At 44.1% G+C, this 22815-nt stretch overlaps 1 protein-coding gene across 4 annotated transcripts in view; it reads right to left on the bottom strand.

Annotated features, from left to right (window-relative positions):
* The window catches only part of ZFYVE27 (zinc finger FYVE-type containing 27), a 142646-nt gene that overhangs the window by 74241 nt on the left and 45590 nt on the right, over positions 1-22815 (bottom strand). For all 4 annotated transcript variants that reach the window (XM_033943000.1, XM_033942999.1, XM_033942997.1 and 1 more), the window contains 2 exons: positions 17755-17826; positions 3989-4133 (listed from right to left, as the gene is read on the bottom strand). In XM_033943000.1, the coding sequence (XP_033798891.1) occupies positions 3989-4133; positions 17755-17826 (217 nt within the window). The remainder of the gene's footprint in view (positions 1-3988; positions 4134-17754; positions 17827-22815) is intronic.

The following is a 22815-nucleotide window of genomic DNA, read 5'->3' on the forward strand; positions in this document are numbered from 1 at the left end:
GACCGCAGAGTTTCCATACGGAAAGAGGGAATCTTGAGAGCCCTGTTGACCCCTTTCAAATCGAGGATGGGCCGAAAGGTCCCCTCCTTCTTGGGCACCACAAAGTAAATGGAGTACCTGCCCGTGCCCCACTCCGGAGGGGGCACAGGTACAACCGCCCTGAGATCTAGCAAGCGCTGAAGGGTCTGGCGAAACGCCTGCGTCTTCACAGGAGTCTGACATGGAGAAGCGAGGAAAATATCCGGCAGAGAGCGGGCGAACTCCAGGGCATAACCGTCCCGCACCACCTCCAGGACCCACTGATCGGACGTGATCTCGGCCCATTTGGGGAAAAATTCGCGCAGCCGGGCCCCCACCGGAACCAAAGGGGGCTCCGGCAAGGCGTCATTGCGCAGGACGGGAAGCGGGGGAACCGGCGGAGGGATTCCCTGCCCCCCGACGGGCCCCCCGAAAGGGCTGCATGCGCTGGAAGAACCGACCCCGGGAAAATCCCGGAGACTGGAAAGAAGCAGCCCCACGCCCAGGGCGATACTTGCGAAAATCCCGCAAACGCCCCCGGGCCGCACCCCCCCGAGACGCCGGGCGGGCACGGTCCTCCGGCAGACGGGGAACTTTCGAGTCCGACAGAGTCTGAATCAACTTATCCAAATCCTCTCCAAACAAAAACGACCCCCGAAAGGGAAATTTAGTAAGCTTAGCCTTGGACGCAGCATCCGCCGCCCAAGCGCGCAGCCACAACACACGCCTTGCGGCCACGCCAAAAGCCATAGACTTAGCCGAGATCCGCACCAAGTCATATAGAGCATCTGAGAGGAAAGAGGCCGCCATCTCGATCTTCGCTACCTCCTGATCCACCAGAGACCAGTCGTCAGACTCTCGATCCAAGACCCGCTCCGCCCACCGAAACACGGCGCGAGCGACCAGTCCCCCACAAATAGCCGCCTGGACCCCAAAGGCAGAGACCTGAAAATTTTGCTTAAGGATGCTCTCCAATTTGCGCTCCTCAGGTTCCCGCAAGGCAGAACCGCCCTCAACAGGCACGGTATGCCGCTTGGAAATTGCCGAGACCACCGCATCCACGACCGGCGAAGCTAACGTAGCCCGATCCCCTTCAGGAATGGGATACAGGCGAGCCATGCTGCGCGCCAGCCGAAACGGCGTCTCCGGCATTTTCCACTGCTCCAGAATAATATCCCGAATATCCTGATGCATAGGAAAAGAGCGGGAAACGGAACGGATCCCCCGCAACAGAGGGTCCCCCACACGCGGAGTCTCCGGCGGCGCGTCCTCAAAACGCAAGACCGAAGAAACCTGCTGAATAAGGTCAGGCAGCTCATCTTTCTGAAAAAGACGCACCACGGACGCCTCGTCACTGGAGAACGGGAAATCCGACAACCCGCCGCCAGCTTCCGTCCCCTCCAGAGAGTCCTGGAACTCCTCAGAAGGGTCCAGGTCCTCCTCCAGACCGACCCGTTCCTCCGACCACAAATTCTCGTCCCACGACACCCGCGGACGCTTGGACAAGGGAGGCGGCGGAGGGGACGTCACGCCAGACGAAAGAGGCAAAGCCGCAGGGAGCGCGGAGGAAAACCCACCCCCCGAAACCCCCTGGGCGCAACCGGGACCCCCAGCCGCCTGAAAATAGGCTCTGCATAAAGAAAAGAAAAATTCAGGAGAAAACCCCCCCGAGGGTCCCAAGGGACTCCCTGCCACAGCAGGGGACCCAGCAGAACCTTGCCCCTGCATAGTCAAAACAGGGGGAAGGTCACCTGAGGTGGAAGACAAAATGGAGGGGCCAGACAGAGAAGATGGCGGTTTTCCCGCCAAAAAAGCTCCCTCCATAGCCTGAAGCGGCTGAGAAACCTGAATAGTCTCAGCCGCTAAAGCAGGCAAGCCGGCATCAGCTGTCAAAAAATCAGCTGAGAGGGAATCCTCTAAAACCCGACCGTCGGCGGTTTGGGGATTCCCTCCGTGGGCGGACGGAGAAGACCGGGCTTCCCCACCGTTCCCTGCCGACTCGCGAGGCACCATCGGCGGGGAGCTCTGGGCGCCTGCAGCCGCTGCCGACGGAGCTCCTCCACCGCACCGGCCTGAACACCGCTTGCACAGGCCGGCCGCGAGTGCCTCGCGTCTGGAGCACAATGAGCACTTTTTCCCTTTAGAAGTGCTCATTGCTCCATACGCGACCTAGCTGCAAAAAAGTGCCGGTTAGTTGAAAAAATACAGTAAAATACAGTTTTCTTAAAGGGATACAATCCAGACCAGCACTACCTCAGGATTTTTTTTTTTTTTTTTTTTTTTACAGAACAGACTCCACAGGCTCTCAAAGCAATATGCCTTGCTTGATTTAGGGGGCAAGGGATACTGCTGAGGCTCCTCTAAAAAAATGTGGGGAGGTGGAGGAAGTGGGGGGAGGGACCCCGCTCGTGACCCGCCGGGTTTGACACCCCCGAGGTCGGACGAACCCCCAAACAGAGTCCGCCCAAGCTCCATCCGGCTAAAAACAGGGACAATAAACCCCCTAAACAAATTCCAACAGCCCTACCAAGGGAGATGGGTACAGATCACTCAACACCTGCTGGAGACTGAAAGAAGACTGAGGGAAATAGAGAGGAGGGGCTAGGATATACTGTCCCAAAGTTTTGTTTTCAGTCTCCACCTGCTGGTCATGATTAGATATATACCCATTCGTAAAGTTAACCTCTACTGGTCTGGAGAGTGCTAAAGAACTGTACTTGCTGAGGTATCCAAGGCCCCTCCTAAGTAGGAGGGACCTTGGACACCTGGGCCAATCAGGGTCTTAGGCCCCTTCCAGTGCTTTCCAGGGAGCACTGGGAAGGCCCGCCATTTTGCAGAGGTGGGCCTGCCAGCAAGAGAGAAGGCATCTGTCTTGATGATCTTCATTCCAGAGTGACTCCAGTCAAGGTTGGGGGGGGGGGGGGTTCTGCGGGTTCGTGGTTGTTAAGGCAGAGGGGTGTCGTTCAGACAGGAGGGAGTGGGCATCCCTCCTACCGATTTTGGGTGTGGAGGGCGTCAGAGAGTATTGTGAGGCAAGAGGGAGTAGGGAATCTCTCCTGCTGGTCTTCTGTTGATTCATTATGGTGGAGGACATCAGAGGATGTTGTGGAAGAAAGGAGAGCTAGACTGAATCCAGATTGGGGATGATTTGTTGCTCATCCATGGATTAAAAAATCAGGTGTGTTTGTATAGGCAAGGATAGTTACTTTGTAAAGAATGTTATAGCATTGTTGTTTCCTTTTTATATGTTAATAAAGACAAGCATATAAAATCATATCTGTTTGAGGCTTGTATTGATGCTGCCGGCAGATGGAGCTCGTGGGGACGGGACAGAGACAGAGATGGAGCTTGAGGGGATGGGGATGCAATTGTGGAGACAGGGCAGGGACAAATTTGTCCCCGCGTCATTCTCTAACATGAAGTACAATTAGAAAGCAGGTGAAAGTTTGGCTCTTCAACCGGGCCTTTAATGAAAAAATTAACTAACTTGCTAGTCACATTCGTGACACTGGCTGCAGAACATGTTCATCCACTCCTATCCTATCTGAGAATTTTCAAGCACCATTCTGACCTCATATGCAACTTCTTTAAATTAGTCCCCTTATTTTCTTATTCCTGGCTCCCAATCTTATCTGTCTATATTCTCCATCTTTGCTTACACCCTGTCTATTAAAATGTTTTAACATTTTTTGTGTCATGTTATGCCATACTTTGTAAATAATTTGAATATTTTTACTGTTGTCTATCGTTTATGTTTGACTTATTATTTCTGTACACTGTCTTGAGTGAATTCCTTCAAAGAGGCTGTAAATCAATCAATCAATTAATTAATTAATTAAAGCACTGAAATGGGATACTAATAAGATACATGCTTTGAAACAGTGATTTGTAAACAGGCTTCAAGCTATATCATTCAGTTTCCTTACAGGTATTTAAAAAAAAAACTTTCTTGCAAAGAAATTTGACCTACCAAAGTTATTAGCAGGATAACGTTTACGCAGCTTTTCTGTTAGCTTGGATACCTTGTTCCTGAGCACCTCGTTCTTACTCAGAAAGCCACTGTCTTGGAGACCAAGGTCATATTCCACAGAGCATTGGGATACGTCCTCATCCTCCTATATACAACAGAGGAGCCAGTCTTAGCAAAAGGACCTACAAGCCAGATCCAGACTGAAACCAAAATCAGCCTTATACCTAAATCATGGTGTTAACCTGCTACTGGCTGCCTGGGGCAAAGACCTTCATTACAGTGCTCCCGATCAATTACACAGGTGACAGTGCAATGGTCAAATCACCAGTAAAGCTAGGTTGCCATCATTCTACCTGAAAATGCTCCACTGCACTGTCTTTATTTTCATAGAGCAAGAACCCCAAAGGATAGCTGGTAGCAGATAAAAGTAGTAAAATTGTAAATAATGGAATACATCTAAGGACTAACCTGACAGAGAGGTCAGATTCAGACCAAGTGTCCTCTTGGTTAAGAAGACAAAGGATGAATATGTGTAAAGACTTTCAGCAAGTTAGGGATAGACCCTTTCAATAGCCCCCACCCCTAAAGCACACATGGTGAATGAATCTTTCCTAGAAAATTTCTCAAAAGCTCTTCCCCACCCTTCCAGAACCCCAGCTTCTTTTCCCCTGCCTCACACCATTTTAGCCTGCACTCACCATCACCATCAGCTGTTGCTCCTTTCTCGAGCAGCATGGGAAAAAAATGGATAAGCAAAACAAAGAAGTAGAAAAGAAGAAAATTAAGACAGGAATCTGCCTATCCTACTGAATCTGAACTTACCCTCCCAAGTAGGTTTGAACTTCTAGGGTTATTTAAGGAAACATGAAGTATTTGTGTATACAGTCCGGAATTGATTCGCTAGACAATATACCCATACACCCACGCAAAAAAAAGTACATTTCTTGATTTATTTATTTTTAAATTCATTGTATTGCACTATTTATATTTTAAAATTAATAAAGATTTACAAAAAATTAATCATTATCCACAGCTCTTTCAATGCACAAACCAAACTTGCTGCTTTTGCATAAAAACACTGTATACCCATGTATGTTAATAAGAAGAAAATATTGACATAAGCTAGCAAATCAGTATGCAGTTCATTAAATATGTGCCAGTTGCGAAGGTTTTTTAACTTAACTTTCAAAATCTTCTCCCTGTAATATGAGGTCCTAGGGTGGTGTAAGACCAGTTCCTTGTGCTTAGCTGGCCAAAAGAAGCAGCGAATTACTCTATGTATAGGATGAAGCTGCATGTACCTGTTTGCAATTATCAAAGAAGTCCTATGGGTACAGGAGGCCAAGTTGGCAGGCGGTACTAGGCAGGCACAGAAGGTGATGAGATAGACCTGACAAGGCTGGTACAGAGAAAACAGGGCTGAATTAGGAGAGGTACGGCAGTAGGATGGGGAGGCCAACATTCTTAGGAAGGAGAATCTATTTGCACCTTTTGTTTGGAGAAAGCCTCAAGTAGTCACACTAAAGACCAACTTCAGGGGTTGTAATTCAACAGAATCTTTTTATGCAGAAGCTTAAGAAAATAATTCAATCTCACAACAGACAAATATGAGCTGTCACGTTATAGAACAGAAGAAAGGGAAACAAGCAGCCAGAACTAGGTACGATCCACAGTAAGTAAAAAGAAAATTATGTAGAACAGACTGTCCCAAAGCAACAGAGCAAAGTTAACAAGAAGTCCAGGATTTATTGGAATGAGAAACAGGTCCCCTTCCCAGGAATGAGAAACAGGTCCCCTTCCCAGGAAGTAGCTTTAGTCAAAAATGTGGGTTACACAGCAGCCATAGAGAGGATCTTCAGACAACGTACTGGTCAGTTGTAGACTCCTCAGTAACACATTTTAGGATGGCCCCATAAGAGGCTTCCTGTCATTTGGACCATGTACCCTATACTTGGAGCTTGTTCATTCCCTTGAGCTGTCATCTACTAAACTGCAGACTCCAGTGTGGTGAGCTGGTGCTACCTGTGGAACTACTGTTGTAAGCAGAAGACCATTTGGCCTAATGATCTCAATATCTTGCTGAAGAACACAGGCCAGGGTAATGCGAACTCTATTCAATAAAATCAGTGATTCAGTGTCTGGGAAAAAAAAAAAAGACTATCTGCTGATTTGTACATTTTGATCTAAATACATTGTTAACGTAGCCAAAAACTCTTTGTTAAGGCCCTTGAAGCTTGCACAGACCTTTAGGTCAAATCTCTTCAGGCCCAGAATAGTAGATAAACCCTTGGTCAAGATAATCAGGGATGGAGGGTTCCACTGGAATCCTGCTAGCCTCTGCTGCTTCCTATCTGCTCCTGCTTCTTCAGTGCTGGCTGGCCTGTTAGGATCACATCCTCCACTTTGAAGTCCAGTTTCTTCAGCAGACTGGATACAGGCCATGTCTCCTGTTCTTCTACTGAAACACCCAGAGAAACAAGCCAAGATGCTTGGGGAGTCATAGGTGCCACTGTTGCAGGGCCAGAAGTCTCATGAACAATATTCATACGAGTACAAGCAAGAAAGGAAAATATAAAGTGAATGTACAAGGTGAACATACTTGGTAAGCTGAGATCAGCTGGCATTCCTGGTAAAGTATGAGACTATTTTTCATCTTTTTCCTCAAACTAGATTTTTTCCAAGTTCAAAATGGCCATAGTTTTTCAGCTTCATCTCAGGAGTACTTCACAGTTTAGGGCCTTTCTCCAGTTGTGTTTAATATTTATATGATTCCCACTTGTCGTATTCTAGTAGTGTACCCCTGATGATATGTAGTTATTCTTCCCTATTAAAGGAATCCTTTCAGAGGCTTTTGCTTTTCTTAACTGTGGCCTTCATTATACAAGACCTTTTTGGGTTTAATATATTCATAAACTAGCACTTATTCATTTATCTTGCATAATTGTCTAAGTCCCTATTTTATAAAGCCTTGGGCTGAGCGAACAGCTGGCGACACTCCGGTGCCATTGGATATAGCCGAGTCATAGTCTTGGCAACTACAAGGGACCCTTCTGGAGCATCCCAATGCTCCATGACCAACACCATTAATTAATATCAGGATGCCAGGAAAATGTAGAAGACTGGGCTCTCACTCCACTCATAACAGAGGAGGAGCCGAGGTTCTGAATAACTGGAGAACCATTGGATTAGCCCCTGGATTGAGAGCCACCACAGGGTCTAATGCACTTAAATACAACTCTGCATCCCCTGACAGGTAGGGCACATCCTGAGACAGCAATGGCATAGTAAGAGACCCTATCTACACTATTAATAGTGTTGATTGAGGACCCTTGTGGAATATAAAGATTGTGTTATTGAAAAATAGTAAGAGACCCATCATCATCTGAATCTCCCTTGGAAAGGTCCCCTTGAGCCTGGATAGCTACAGCCAGTGAGCTAGATACACTCTGGGAGCCCCTTCCCCCTAGTGCACTGTCTGAAGCATTGCCAGATTTCGCCTTGGAAGGTCAGATGTCCTGAAAGGTTCTCCACATCACATTAACAAATTCTGGAAAAAATGTCATAATAGGCAGCACTGAGTCTCCTGTAGAGGACTCCAGCTTGCGTCTCTTGGGCTCCGCAATCTCCATGCCCCTGTGCTTAGGATGACCTCCATTCTGGAAAGAAAAATGGCCCCAATCAATGGGCTTCCCTCCCTTTCTTTGGCCCTAGAAAGCAAAAGGAAGGCTACCCCGGCTGCTCTTCGGGTGTCCATCCAGTGCAAATCTGGCATGAATTAGGGTCAAAAGCGCCTGAGGATTCCATGCCTGCCAGTTCTGAGGCAAAACAAGGTTATTTGAAACTTTTGGAGAACTTTGAATAAAAAAATTGAGAAATCCAATATGGCCACCATGGCAGCATTTTGGCACCATAAAACACCTCAAAAAACGCTAAAACAAAATGAAAACACTAGCAATTTTAAGATTTTAGAGATGAGGGAGCATCAAGGAACAGGCAGAAATCTTCAGAAACAATAGTTGCAGACACACCCCTCCCCCTGATTTTCCTCATAGGCTGTAACAGCCTCACTCACTGTGACCTGCGCTGGCAATGTGCTGCAGCCTGCCTCAGCTCCAAAAGTAGATGGATCAGGGAGAAGAAATCACTGCCTCAAACAGAACGACCTTCCAGTGCTGAATCTTTGAGTTGCCAATCTGACCAGTGTCTGACTGAGCCTCCAACCCCTATGAACCATGGATGCGCAAAAAAAGGGGAGGGGGAGGCAAAACTCAGCCAGCACCCTGCGAGACCCAGCTGTGCACCCTACAGATGTCCAGCAACCTACACTCAAACCCCTGCAAGCAGTAGGTGAGCAATGCTACCAGGGGATGGCCCTGAGCTCCAAAAAGGCTTCTTCAGGATGGCTAACAGGTACCACAAGGGTTGGCCTATTAGCTTCAGAACTCAGCATGCTTCTCCTCCATGCAGGCAAAGCTGGACCCTTGACTAGGGGAGCTCTTAGCTCTGAAAGATGAAGAAAATATGTGAAAAAAATGACCAAATACAAAGAAATAAGCAGATCAGAGCAGAAACACTCCTTCTGACTTGTGTGCACAAGGAAAAACTTTGTGGATAAAATATTTGCATTTGGCATTCGGATGAATGTGAAATAAAAATGTTTAAAAAATCTAATTAAGAGATGATTTTCACATGCTAACCCCCATTGGTTCTGTTTATGTCTAGATAATTGCTTTTTATCTTTTTTATGATTATGTATGTTTTTATTGTAAGCCACTTAGTTTGTTAAGCGGATAATAAATAAATAAATAAATAGTCGGGGGGGGGGGGGGCAGCAGAGCTTGTGAGCACTAGTATATAACCTGCTCTTCCAGAATGACACACCTATTACACTAGAATACTGTTTGTATACCAGGGCAAACTATGTGCGGACAGTATGGCTGCAGAGATGAGGATCCAAAATTGTGTCCTGTCCATTGTCTTCCCTGCTTGGCTGTGACAGAATGGGTGGGATGGGAGCTCTAAGGGGCATATTGCATGGGGCATGCTTCACGCTTGGGACAGTCCTGTTGTGTGCTGCAGCTGTTGGGACCATTTCTTGAAGGAGGTTTTATACCCTTCTCCATGCAAATTCTCATTTGTACAGCTCAAGAACTTCTAGAAAGGTGGAGAGGCCAGTTTGCAGATTGGTAAGGCAGCTGAGCTGAGAGGGGTAATGTTTAGAGGTAAGGGTAGTTTAAAAGGTGGCAGGATAATTTAGGGATAGAGTTTGGGAATGATAGAGCAGTTACTAGGAGGTTCTGGCAACACAGCTGGAGTTAGGTGCAGTTTACAGAGTAGAGTGTTTGGGAATGGTGAAGCAGTTGCAAGAGGTACTGTTTGGGGGTTGGAGTAGTTTACAAATTGGTGATTATTTGGGAATGGTTGGGCAATTCTGGGGTGGCTAGTTTTTGAAGGTAAGAGTACTTTGCAAGATGGTATGGTAGTTGCTGGGAGAGGTCAGTTTTTGAGGGACAGGCAAATTTGCAGGAGACTAGAAGAGAAGAAGAAGAAGGAGGAGGAGGAGAGGCAGTTTGAAAAGAGGAATTTCCTTCTCCAAGAGAAATGCACTCAGACTTTCTTTTATTTTTTGAGTTGGGAAGGGGGTGTATTTCTCTGGAACCTCCAGTTGGATTTGGTCCATTTTAGACTCTGTGGCTCATATTCCATAAACAGCACCTTAACTTAGGCGCCAATAGGTGCCCTACCAGGATCTAGGTTAAGAGGGAAACACCATTTAAAACGCTACTTAAAAAGTTTTCAAGGCACCAACTGGCACCTTAAAAAATGGTGCCGGAATCGTGCCTAATGCCACTGTAGGCGTGGCTAACACCAGAAGTGGCATTAGGTGCCAGTAGGTACACCTCCAGAGGTGCAGACTGTGGATCTAATCACCAACTCTTAGACTATGCAAGATCAAGCATCCAGAAATGCAGAGGAAGTTTGATGTCAGTGAGATCCCTGTGCAGTATGCAATCGAAGTGAGTAACAGGTTCAACCTGCTCAGGCAGGAAGAAGGGGGATCCAGACAAATTGTGGGCAGAGATCAAAGGAATCATCACTGAAACTGCTCAAAAGTATGTGCCAGAAGCCAGTTCATGGTAGGAACAGGTTAATTGCAACCACCCTCCAAATAGCTAATAAGAGGCAAAGGCTAAGGGCAGATTGAATGAGGTGAGGCGACTGAATGCTGATTTCCAAAGAACTGCCAGGAAAGACAAGAACAACTTCTTGAATGCTCGATGCATGAATCTCAAAGAAGCTTATAAGAAGGGCCACACCAGGGAATTATTCACCATGAAACAAGTGAAAATTTTTTTCTCAGCATGCCAATCAATTATCAAAGACTGCGATGGCAATGAAATTAGCGACTAGCAGGACATCAAGCACTTAAGAGCTTGGGGGATCAAGAGGATGCCACACAACAAAGCATCTGGCACTGATGGAATCCCTGCAGAGCTGCTCAGACCAGTCCCAAAAGCCACACTGACATCACTGTACCAGAAGATCTGGAGGACCTGCACATGGCCAAAAGACTAGAAAAGATTGATTTTTAACCTACTGCTGAAGAAAGGCGACACCAGGGACTGTACCAACTATAGAACAATCACTCTGACCCCATGCTTCTAAAGATCATCCAGAGTCACTTGGGTAACATCCTTGATCGAGAACGTCCTGACGCTCAAGCTAGATTCCGTAATGGCAGAGGGACCCATGATCACATCACAAACTTGAGGTGGACAACAGGAAAGGCGAAGGAGTACAAGAAGAAGCTCTACCTGTGCTTCATTGATTATACTAAGTCTTTTGGAAAGCACTGAGTGAGGTAGGAGTGCCAGTGCACCTGATCAGGTTAGTCAGATTGCTCTACTATGATCAAGAAGCTACAGTGCGAACCAAGTATGGAGATACAGAATGGTTAAAGATAAAAAAGGGTATAAGACAAGGATGCATCCACTCTCCTTTTCTTTTCAACCTCTATGCAGAAATAATCATGATGAAGCTGGACGCAGATGATTCGAGTGTTGGGGTGAAAATAGGTGGAAGAACCATCATCAATCTGAGATACACAGAAGATACTACCCTGCTGGAAAAGAGTGAGAAGGACTTCAAGAAGTTGACCCTGAAGCTGAAAAAAGAAAGTGAGAAGATGGGACATTACCTGAACATCAAAAAGACCAAAATCATGACTACCACCTACAAGAAAGTCCACATAAAGATCAACAATGAAGAAATAGAAGTGGTTGACAGTTTCGTTTTCCTTGGGTTCCTCATTGATCACAGTGGCAGTTTGACAACAGAGATCAAGTGTTGATTAGCACTGAAGCCAAGGTGAGCATGGACCAAATATGGAAGTGCAAGGACATCTCAGTCACCATCAAATAAAGACTGATCACTACTATTGTGTTCCCAATCACGACATGTCTACAAAGACATAGACACTCACGAAAGCAGATAGAAGAAAAATTGACACTTTCAAGCTGTGGTGCTGGAGAAGACTTCTATGAATCTCATGAACAGCTAGGATCACCAACAAAGATGTCCTTGATCATATAAACCCAGAGTTGTCACTGGAAGGCAAGATTACCAGACAGAAACTAACCTATTTTGGATAAGTGATGAGGATGAATTCACTAGCCACTAACCCCCTTGGGAATTAAGCTTTCTTCCCTTGGAGTTAAGCTCTACAGTTATGCAGACAGCATTACAATAGTAATTCCGACTGTAGCTTTACAATTTATACTCACTATTTTAGAAACTGTAGAAACCCGGATGAAAGATTTCAGACTGAAACTTAATCTGTACAAAACAAAGTTTTTCCTGGCTTTTCCTTCAAATAAGATCAAAGAGGATTCCATAAATTTGAATGGGATAACGTATTCCATTCTACCAGTTAACAAAATGCATTATTTAATATTTACATTAACACTCTTGTTAGAAAATGCTATTTTTTGTTATGGAAGCTTCGAACAATTAGGCCATATTTTGATCTTTTCTCTTTTAGGCTATTGGTTCAGTCATTTATTCTAAACCCTTTAGATTACTGTAACATCCTTTATTTGTCAATCTGTAAGAAAAACATCAAGAGGCTGCAAGTTATTCAAAATACCACTGTTCGTTTGATATTCAGTCTGAAAAAATTCAACCATGTGACAAAATATTACCAAAAATTGCACTGGCTGCTGTGAGAATATTATTTAAGTTTGGTTGTATATGTTTTAAGTTTTTACATGCTCTTTTACCTAGTTATTTTCTTGATCACTTTGAATTTATTAATAGAAAATGCAGATATTTGACTTTCCATCTATCAAGGGATGTGTTTACAAATGATACTTTAAAACATTAACAACCCCTCTATTCCAATTTAGAGTGGCGGGTAACAAGATTGTATAGTCACACTGGGGTCAATTTGCCCCTATATCTAATCTTAAAAGTTAAAAATTTTGTGTAGATGTAACCTCAGTGCAAGAGTAAAAGCTTAAATCTGTATACAGTGGGCACTATTATAATTTGTAAGCACAAGATGTATGCCTGTGATGGTGCTAAAGAGGCTTGAGATAGAGCCCTTGTATACAGATTTAAGCCTGGAACTCGGGTTTTCCTGAGTCCGATAGCTTTTACTCTTGCACTGAGGTTACATCTACACAAAAATTTTTAACTTTTTAGATTAGATATAGGGCAAATTGACCCCAGTGTGACTATACAATCTTGTTACCCACCACTCTAAATTGGAATAGAGGGGATGTTAATGTTTTACTGATTATTTACCCTCTGGGATTCTTGCATTGATACAAATGATTCTTTGGCAGAATTTTATCTTATCAGGCCAGTATATGGGATAAACATCTAGGTAATTTTATATTAAGTTCCAACACCTATCTGGTATTTAGAAATTGTTAAAAACATACTTGTTTGGTAAATTTTTTTAACTAAGGGATTGTAATTCACTGTGAATGGCCAGTATTTGTAACCGCACAGAACTGAGAGGTAGCTGCAGTATACAAGCATATTGTTATGTTATGTAATGCTACTCAGAATTGTCAGTGGTTAAAGAAAGCAGGGAAGACCAAAGGTCTGTTGGCTGAAACCATCATAAGAACATAAGAATTGCCACTGCTGGGTCAGACTAGTGGTCCATCGTGCCCAGTAGTCCACTCTCACGGCGGCCCCTTGGTCAAAGACCAGTGCCCTAACTGAGACCAGCCCTACCTGCATACGTTCTGGTTCAGCAGGAACTTGTCTAACTTTGTCTTGAATCCTTAGAGGGTGTTTCCCCAATAACAGCCTCCGGAAAAGCGTTCCAGATTTCTACCACTCTCTGGGTGAAGAAGAACTTCCTTACGTTTGTACAGAATCAATCCCCTTTTAACTTTAGCGAGTACCCTCTCGTTTTCTCTACCTTGGAGAGGGTGAACAACCTGTCTCTATCTAGTAAGTCTATTCTCTTCATTATCTTGAATGTTTCAATCATGTCCCGTCTCTGTCTCCGCTTTTCAAGGGAGAAGAGGCCCAGTTTCTTTAATCTTTCGCTGTACTCCTCCAGCCCCTTAACCATTTCAGTCGCTCTTCTTTGGACCCTTTCGAGTAGTATCGTGTCCTTCATGTATGGTGACCAGTGCTGGACACAGTATTCCAGGTGGGGGCGTAACATGTCCCGGTACAGCGGTAACCTTCTCTGATCTGTTCGTGATCCCCTTCTTAATCATTCCTAGTATTCTGTTCACCCTTTTCGCCGCCGACGCATATTGCGCAGACGGCTTCATCGACTTGTCGACCAGTACTCCCAAGTCTCTTTCCTGGGGGGGTCTCTCCGAGTATTACACCAGACATCCTGTATTCGTGTATAACATTTTTGTTATCAACATGCATCACCTTACAAGAATGACATGGGAATGAACATCAAGCAATTGAAAGTTGCAGTGGAAAAAAGGGAAGCATGGCGAGGACTGGCCTACAGAGCATCCAAGTGTTGGACACGACTGAATGGATAGTAGTACTAGTACCATTTCCGGTGCCTACCTTTGCCGGAGGTGCGAGTCTCTAAACAGCGCTGTCGCATGATTGGAACATGATCAGCGGCCACATTTAAGGTGGCTGCCAACAATGGTGCTGTTTAGAGAAGCTGGGCCTATGTCTTGTTGCCATTTTTTCCACATGCCAAGTTTCATCCCATTCCATTAAATTTTCACTCCCATTTATTTTAATCCCAGACTGACATCCTTGACTCCTTTTGTATAATTCTTTTACAAATTCCATTGGGTTTGAAGAACTATTTTAAAAAACTGCATTGGGTTGGGAGAAGGCACCTATTGGGTCCCTGAGAAACATTACCGCAAGGCAGCAAGCAGCGGTGTTTGATATCACACGCTGCCACCGGGACCGGCAAATAAAAATTTTCAGTGCACCAGTGGCCCAGTATAGAACGCATCGACTAGGACCAGCGGGCGGCAGCAACTGACGTCACATGCCACCACTGGAACCAGCAAGTACAAATTTTCAATGCGTCAGTAACCCAGTGGAGAAGGCACTTACAGGGACATAGAAACATAGAAAATGACAGCAGATAAGGGCCATTGCCCATCAAGGCTGCCCACTCTACTGACCCACCCCCCTTAGTCTGCTCTCTTGGAGATCCCGCTCCCAATGACTCATCCCTAACTCCACCCTCTTAGGGATCCCACATGGGCATCCCATCTACTCTTAAAATCAGGCACGCTGTTGGCCTCAATTACCTGCACCGGAAGCTCGTTCCAATGATCAACCACTCTTTCGGTGAAGAAATACTTCCTGGTATCACCATGAAATTTCCCGCCCCTGAGTTTGAATGGATGCCCTCTTGTGGCTGAGGGTCCCTTGAGAAGGAAAATATCTTCTTCCACCTCGATACGTCCGGTGATATATTTAAACGTCTCAATCATGTCTCCCCTCTCCCTATGTTTTTCGAGAGAGTAGAGCCGCAATTTGTGCAGCCTCTCTTCGTATGAGAGATCCTTGAGCCCCAAGACCATCCTGGTGGCGATCCGTTGAACTGACTCTGCTCTCAGCACATCTTTACGGTAATGTGGCCTCCAGAATTGCACACAATATTCCAGATGTGGTCTCACCATGGTTCTGTACAATGGCATGATGACTTCAAGTTTCCGGCTGATGAAACTTCTATGGATACAACCAAACATCTGTCTTGCCTTAGATGAAGCCTTCTCTACTTGATTATCAGCTTTCATATCTGCACTGATGGTCACTCCCAAATCTCATTCTATTGTAGTACTAGCTAAGGTCTCACCATTTAACGTGTAAGTTCTGCACGGATTTCTACTGCCGAGGTGCATGACCTTGCATTTCTTGGCGTTGAAGCCCAGCTGCCAGGTCGATGACCAAAGTTCCAACAAAAGCAAGTCCTGCGTCATACTATCATGTAAATTGGAGCTGCTCACTATGTTGCACAGTTTGGCGTCATCGGCGAATAGTGTTATTTTGCCTTGAAGCCCCCGAGTCAGGTCCCCTATGAATAAGTTGAAAAGGAGCGGGCCCAAGACTGAACCCTGCGGTACTCCACTTGTCACTTGTGACGTTTTAGAGAGGGTACCATTAACCACCACCCTCTGGAGTCTGCCACTTAGCCAATCATTGACCCATGCAGTTAGTGTTTCTCCCAACCCCATCAATTTCATCTTGCTCAACAGCCTATGGTGAGGGACGCTATCAAAAGCTTTACTGAAGTCTAGGTACACTACGTCTAGGGATTCTCCCAAGTCCAGTTTTCTTGTTACCCAGCCAAAGAAGCTGATGAGATTAGATTTGCAGGACCTACCCTTGGTGAATCCATGTTGACTGGGATCCCGTAGATTCTCCTCATTCAGGATCGTGTCTACTTCACGTTTGATTAGTGTCTCCATGAGTTTGCACACTATCAATGTTAGACTCTGAGTGATATCACTGCGAGGCAGCGGGTGGTGGCTGATGTCACACGCTACTGCCAGGACCAGCAAGTACAAATTTTCAGCATACTAGTGCAGAAGGCACCTACTGGGACCCAGATAGACATCACCATAAGGCAGCAGGCATCATCGTCTGTCGTCATACATTACCGCCAGGACCTGCAAGTACAAATTTTCAGCACGCCAGTGGCATGCCCTAAAGGGCGTGCCACAAGGAGCACAACTGTCCCCTTGGGAGCCCCTTAGGAGCCTGAGAGGACCAGGAGGAAGAAATTTGGTGACGGAAACCTGAGGTACAAATTTCTTTATAATAATGGTGAAGCAAAAGGGGAAAGCTAAAGAATGTAGTACACCAAAAACTGTTAGCCCAATAGATAAACACATTCAGTCCAAGTCATCTTTAGTGCCTATCTCGGGGGCCTTATTAAGTGAGGATGGACGTTCTACTCCTTCACCCCCATTTACTTCTGTCTGTCCACCTGAGGCTGGTTCCCCCAAAGGGACAATCAGGTGGACAAAATATCCATGCATTTGAATGCATCTCTCCAGACACAACCTAATGTTGCCAGTACTTTTCCAGTAGCAGTAATTTGTCAAAAAATGTGGACCAACCTCAAGATATTACCTTAAAAGATATTTGGCAAGTGGCTGTGAGGAATGAAGAGTTTATAAAGACCACTAAACCACATCTATGTAGTTTTTCTCAACAGACAATGGAAAAGTTTCATGAGGTTAACACAAAAATTGATAAGTTGGATTTCAGACTGTCTCAGATCTCTTATAATTACCTAATTATCAATCGTTTTTCTCAGCTTTTATTAAAGACAGTCTGATTATACACAGACAATTAGGATTTCTTGAGAATCGAATGAAAGCTAAAACATTACTCTTGTTGAATTTTTCTATCTGTTATCTATTGTCCCCTAAGATTCTGTTACGCAGATATTTGAAGGAGATATTGCTTTGAGATAAAGTTGAAGAATTAATTATTTCTGATTGTAGATATGTGTCAGTACCAAAAGCTGAGACTGTTGAGGGAAATACAAAGGAGTGAACTAAAGAATCTTTAAATTTAATAGATTTTCTTTAAGCCTCGCAAGAGGAAATTGCTACTAGAGCAATCCTTCTTGCAACTTTTTCAACTGAACAGGAAAAAAATAAATGTTTTAAAAATATATTTCTATAATAAAAAGCCTCAATTTTGTGGTCAGCCCATATGGATTTTTCCGAATGTGACTAGGTCCACACAACTTAGTCGCAAGGTATTTTTGAAATTGAGAGAGTTATGTCTTTGGGAGGTAGTTTTTTCCTTCATTTTCCTTGCAAATGTGTAAAACTTTACAATCTAATAGATATATTTACTTTGATCCTTCTCAGCCTGAGAGATTGCTGATTGAAAAAGAATTTTCTGTTGTGGGCTAGGAGATTTAAGGAACAAATTAGATGCAGAATGAAGAATTAGTTAGAAAGAAAGATGGGGTTTATACTTTTTTTGTTGTATTAATTGCTAATATCTTGTTGTCTTCTCCCGTGATGTGGACTATGTATTTCATTTACTTTATTTTAATTGAAATATGTAATTAAATAATGATCAACAGAAAAAAAAACTGCATTGGGTTACCTCTGCAATATCAGTTCCACTGATTTGTTTGACCAAACCAATTTGAAAAGTTCATACATCTCCAAGCACTAACATCTCACTTCTACAATTTCCCTAAATTTACCAAATATAATAAGCCAGTCAGAAGGAAAGAGAACTCAGACTCAAACTGAAGTTTCTCTTTGGCTTACCTCTATGGCATCTTTGAATTCCTCTTCTGGATCAGCCTCCTCAGCTTCTTCCACACTTCCTGGAGACAGATCCTAGAAAGGAAAGCACAAGAACAGTAACTTATGTCAGCCATCGAGCAGACCTAGCCAAGCCTACTGTTACATTTTATAAGAAAATACGTGATTAGTCTCCAGTCAGCAGCAAGATAAATGAACAACTGGAACCAGACTTTAAAAAAAAAAAATTATTTTTATTTAATTTCTTACATACCACTAGCAAGCTTGAAGCTATCAAAGCAGTTATACATTCAGGTGCAGTAGGTAATAACACACTTTATATTTCACAGCAAAAACATGACATGGGTAAATCCATTCCAGTGGATTAAGCACAGATATTCAGCAGCACTTAATTGACTGTGCCCCTATCTTTGCAGACTACCCCTGCAATGTCCAATTAGTCTGTGGCTAACCAGTTAAGTAAGCGGCTAAATTTAGGACAGCTTTTGTGTTAACCTAACTTTAGCCACTTATTTAACTGGACACTGGTCTGAATATGGGCCAATGCCCAGTTAACTAGCAGTAGGGCATTAGAGCTTCCTGATTGCCATGCCCTTCTCCCCAAATAAAAACAAACCTGACCTTTGACCCCACCCCAGACCCCCTGGGATACCTCAAAGTCCATGATGGTTTGGGAGGTGGGTCCTACGGACAAAAGTGATGTACACTCACTCCTCATTGTTGCAGATCCTATCATATAATGGCAGCTGCAACTCCCAGTAGTACTCATGAGTACCGTGAGACTGCCACTAGGGGTCATGGTGACCATTTTATAGCCAGATCTACAACAAGCAGAAATAAGTGAGTATTGTTCTTGCTCATAGGACCCTCCCTGAACCACCATGGACTTTGAGGTAGGTCTGGGGAGGAGCCTACCAGGGTTGGAAGGATCACACGATGCTACTGAGCTGAGCGGACGTCCATTTGTCTTGCTCCGCTCCCACTGTGGATGGAAATAAGGGTGCGTCTTATGAAGCGAATATACCACACAAGCCCCTCCCCCGGCGGTACCTTTAAATTTTGGAAGTTGGTGGACAGATGCCTGCTGCTTGTCAGGGCCCGCAGCGCACAAGCGCGTTAATACCTGAGCCCGCAACACTTCCTAATTGTATCGGTCGCTGGTGCTTCGCTGGACGGCTGCCTGCTGTTTACCATTATGTCGGGGCCAGTGGCACACAAACATGCTGCTGCGTGGGCGTGCGCCACTTCTGAATGGCTGCCTCAGTTCTCGCTAGCTCCTCACGAGAACTGAGGCAGCCATTCAGCCCTGGAGAGGAAACAGAATAGGGAGGGATACGGGGACTCTCCCCAAGAAACATGTCTGTTCTGCTCATATCTTTCAACATATCATGAAAGATATCATTCAACATATAACAGATAAACAAAACTTAACCATTTGCAATACATAACAAGGTGAAAATATACAAGTCATCAACTGGAGAGCAATCTTTCCTAAGAGTATGGGAGATTCATATAGATATCCCCCTAAATTCTTCAATGCGGTAGTCGTAGCCTCTACTCTTGTCAAGGTTGGACAAAAGAAACAAGATAACCAAATTGCCAGGTCTTTTTGAGGCAGGAAGCAGGCAAATTCACAGCTGACAGGGCATGCTTCAGGAATAGAGTGTATGTCTACTAGAAAGAAGATTAATGAGGTAAGTACCTAATCTTTTCTTCTAATATGACAGACACTCTATTCCTGAACACTCGGGATGTAAAAGAGCAGTTCCCCAAGCTTAGGGTAGGACAGATGAGCCTGACACCAGAATCGAAGATCTAAATGCAGAGTCCTATCTGGCCATCACGTCTACTCTGTAAAAACTTTGTGAAGGTACGCAGAAAATATCAAGTGGCAGCTCTACAGATTTTCTTTTTCTCTGAGGACCCTGCCAAGGATTCCACCCATGAGGAAGCAACACTTCTCATGGAATGCGCTTTCACAGATATAGGCAGATGCTTCCCACTTCCAATATAGGTAGAAGAAATGGCTATATGGATCCCCCTTGATATAGTTGCTTTCTAAGCTGGCTGAACTTTACAGACTGCTCTAGCCAGCACAAACAGATGATCTGACAATCAAAATTTATTCATAACTTCTAAATACTGTAGCAAGGTGTCTGCGCACATCCAATGAATTTAACACCCGATCATGTTTTCTTGAATCAGAGGGTGTGAAGTGTACTTCCAGGTCGATGTGGAAGCTGGAAATCACTTTTGGCAAGAAAGATTGGACTGTGTGCAAGATCACATGTGAATCTGTAATCCTAAGACAAGGATCTCTGTAGGACAAAGACGGTTCATAGTCTTAAGCACGAGAGACAAACGCGCGCCGACAATTCAGCGCAAGACTTCAGCGCACCGCAGGAAAACCTTCTTTTAAAGGGCTCTGATGAGGGGTGTTGGTGGGAAACCCCCCCACTTTACTTAATAGGGATCACGCTGGCGTTGGGGAAGGGTTTGGGGGGTTGTAACCCTACATTATACTGGAAACTTAACTTTTTCTCTATTTTTTAGGGAAAAAGTTACGTTTTCAGTATAATGTGGGGGGTTCACCTCCACACACCCCCAACACGGCAGCGCGATCCCTATTAAGTAGAGTGGGAGGGGTTCCCCCCACACCCCCTGTCGGAGCCCTTTAAAAGAAGGTTTTCCTGTGGCGCACTGAAGTCTTGCGCTGAATTGTCGGTGCGCGTTTGTCTCGCGCACTTTTGTCCCGTCACCGACAAAGACTGTCTTGTTTGTAGGAAGACAACTAAGCACCTGAAGGACAGCCCAAAGATAAGGGAGGAAGAGCAAAAGAATGCAAATGAAGTTTCCTACAAGAGTTCTCGCGAGAAGAGGTTGACGATCCAAATGTTAAGGAATAGAGTAGAGTGTCTGTTGTCCTAGAAATGCACTTAACTGTTAGGCAAAAGCACTTATACCTGATATCTATGTAAATTGGAGCATTCTATCATTTGCTTGCATGTGAATCTCACCCATGCTCATGTCCTCTTGCAAATGCAAGCTACGTAAGTTAATTGGGTATTTGCAGAATAGTGCTTAGGTGGATTCCTCTTATCGCCAGTGCTTTTTAGTTTGTACATACTTGGTACCACTAACTGAATTACTAGAATCTTGGAATAAGATGTTTCATTTTTTTGTTGACATTGGATGTTTATTCAAAAATGACCTTCATATGTCTTTATAAAATAGGCACTTTTAGTACTCTGATTCTAGGTGACCCTTTATAACACTATCCTCTACATATACTATGGTTATAAGCCAATCACAGCTATACGGTGGCAAATATTCACTATTACTTACTTTTGGACAGTGTTCAGAAAATACAGCACATGAAATCTCTTCTCAAGAGAGAGGTTGCCAGTTGGTCCCATTTTCTTTAACCCTCAGTAGGTTAATCCAGTTCTGGCTTATCTTACAGCAATTAAGAACCTATAGCCCTGATGTCCAGAAGGGAATTAAAAACTAGGCCTGGATCAGCTTGCTAAAAAAAAAAAAAAAAAGCTGAAGCCATCTGGCAATCCTATTCTCAAGGCAAATAACAGTAATTCAAAGGCTCAGAACAAACATTATTTTCGTTTAGATTGATGCAGTGCAGTAGCTTTCATCCAAATAAGCTCTCAATGTACTTTACTAAATTATCACATTAGAAAGATATAGCCAGTCAATTCCAAGGTGAGGAGCACATTCCTAGACCTCACGATATAAGATATTTTCCCAGGAGGAAAAAGGAGATGAAATTGTTGTGTTCCTGTGATTATTACCCAATGCCATTTAAGCAACATAGCAATGACAGGGTGACAACATGGAAGAAAGAGCAAGAAAGAGTACACCTGTACCAGACGGACTTTTTGTATAGTTTGGTTCTACCGTCATATTTTGAATTCAAATAAAAATCTCTGTGTAAGAAACCTAAACCACTACACAACATACAGACGGCCTGATTCACTGCCCTCTGGGAAATCATACAAAGAAATGTTAAAATGCATGTTCCAAGCATTGTACAAAAATGTGTTTCACTGACTGAGGGAGTGGGTGGGTGGGTAGATAGGGTGTGAAAGTGGGATTGTATAGGTAGTAACTGGGTGGGACATGCATAGCAACAGGAGAACAAGATTACTGCAATATTATTTATTTAGGTGCCTCTAAGAAACTATTAAGAAAACTGAGGATAATTCAGAATACAGCTGTCAGATTGATTTTTGGTCATGTTAGTCCTTATTATCGATTGTTGCACTGGCTGCCGGTGGAGGCATGAGTTTTGTTTAAGTTTTCTTGTATTTGTTTCAAGTTGATTTTGGGACTGTCTCCAACTTATCTTTTATCACATTTTATATGGTATAGTCCGATGAGGAAAACTAGAAGTCAACAGTTATTTGCTTACCCAAAAATTAATGGTTGTAAATACAAGACTTTCCTGGATAGGACCTTTGCGTTCCAAGCAGGTAAACAGTAGTCTCGGTTGGGTAAGTGCATTTGTCAAGCCATGTCATCCTACAGTATTTTTTGGAAATTGACCAAGACGACATTGTTTGAAAAATTCATTTATTAGAGTGATTGCGTTATTATGAACTGCTATTCTAATTAAAAGCTTACATAGCATTTTCTTAAAGAATATTTGTACTTATAAGAAATATTTTGTATTTTCCTATCACCTTGTATTTCACTGATTGTCCAGTCTTCTTTGGTGTAAACTGCCTAGAAATCAGTTGGTTTTGGCGGTATAGAAGAATAAAGTTATGTTATGTTAAGTGTGCGGCTAAGGAAGAAGTGGTGGAAGGAGTATCACACTCTTCGACTTCCCTTCTGTATATGCCACCTACTTGTTTTTAATTGCTTTCCTCTCCGGCTGGCTATCACTTTACTTTGCCATCACATATCTGGCCACATTTTCAGCCGGCGAGGTGTAGGAAGCTTGCTGGCTCTTCAGGTTCGGTTGTGCTGCTGCATTCGCACAGCAACAAGATGTAAAGACAGACTCTTGGCAACAGTGGTCGACTCTCTTGTGTGAACTGCCCTTAA

Source organism: Geotrypetes seraphini, chromosome 4, assembly GCF_902459505.1.
Source record: "Geotrypetes seraphini chromosome 4, aGeoSer1.1, whole genome shotgun sequence".
Lineage (NCBI taxonomy): Eukaryota > Metazoa > Chordata > Amphibia > Gymnophiona > Dermophiidae > Geotrypetes > Geotrypetes seraphini.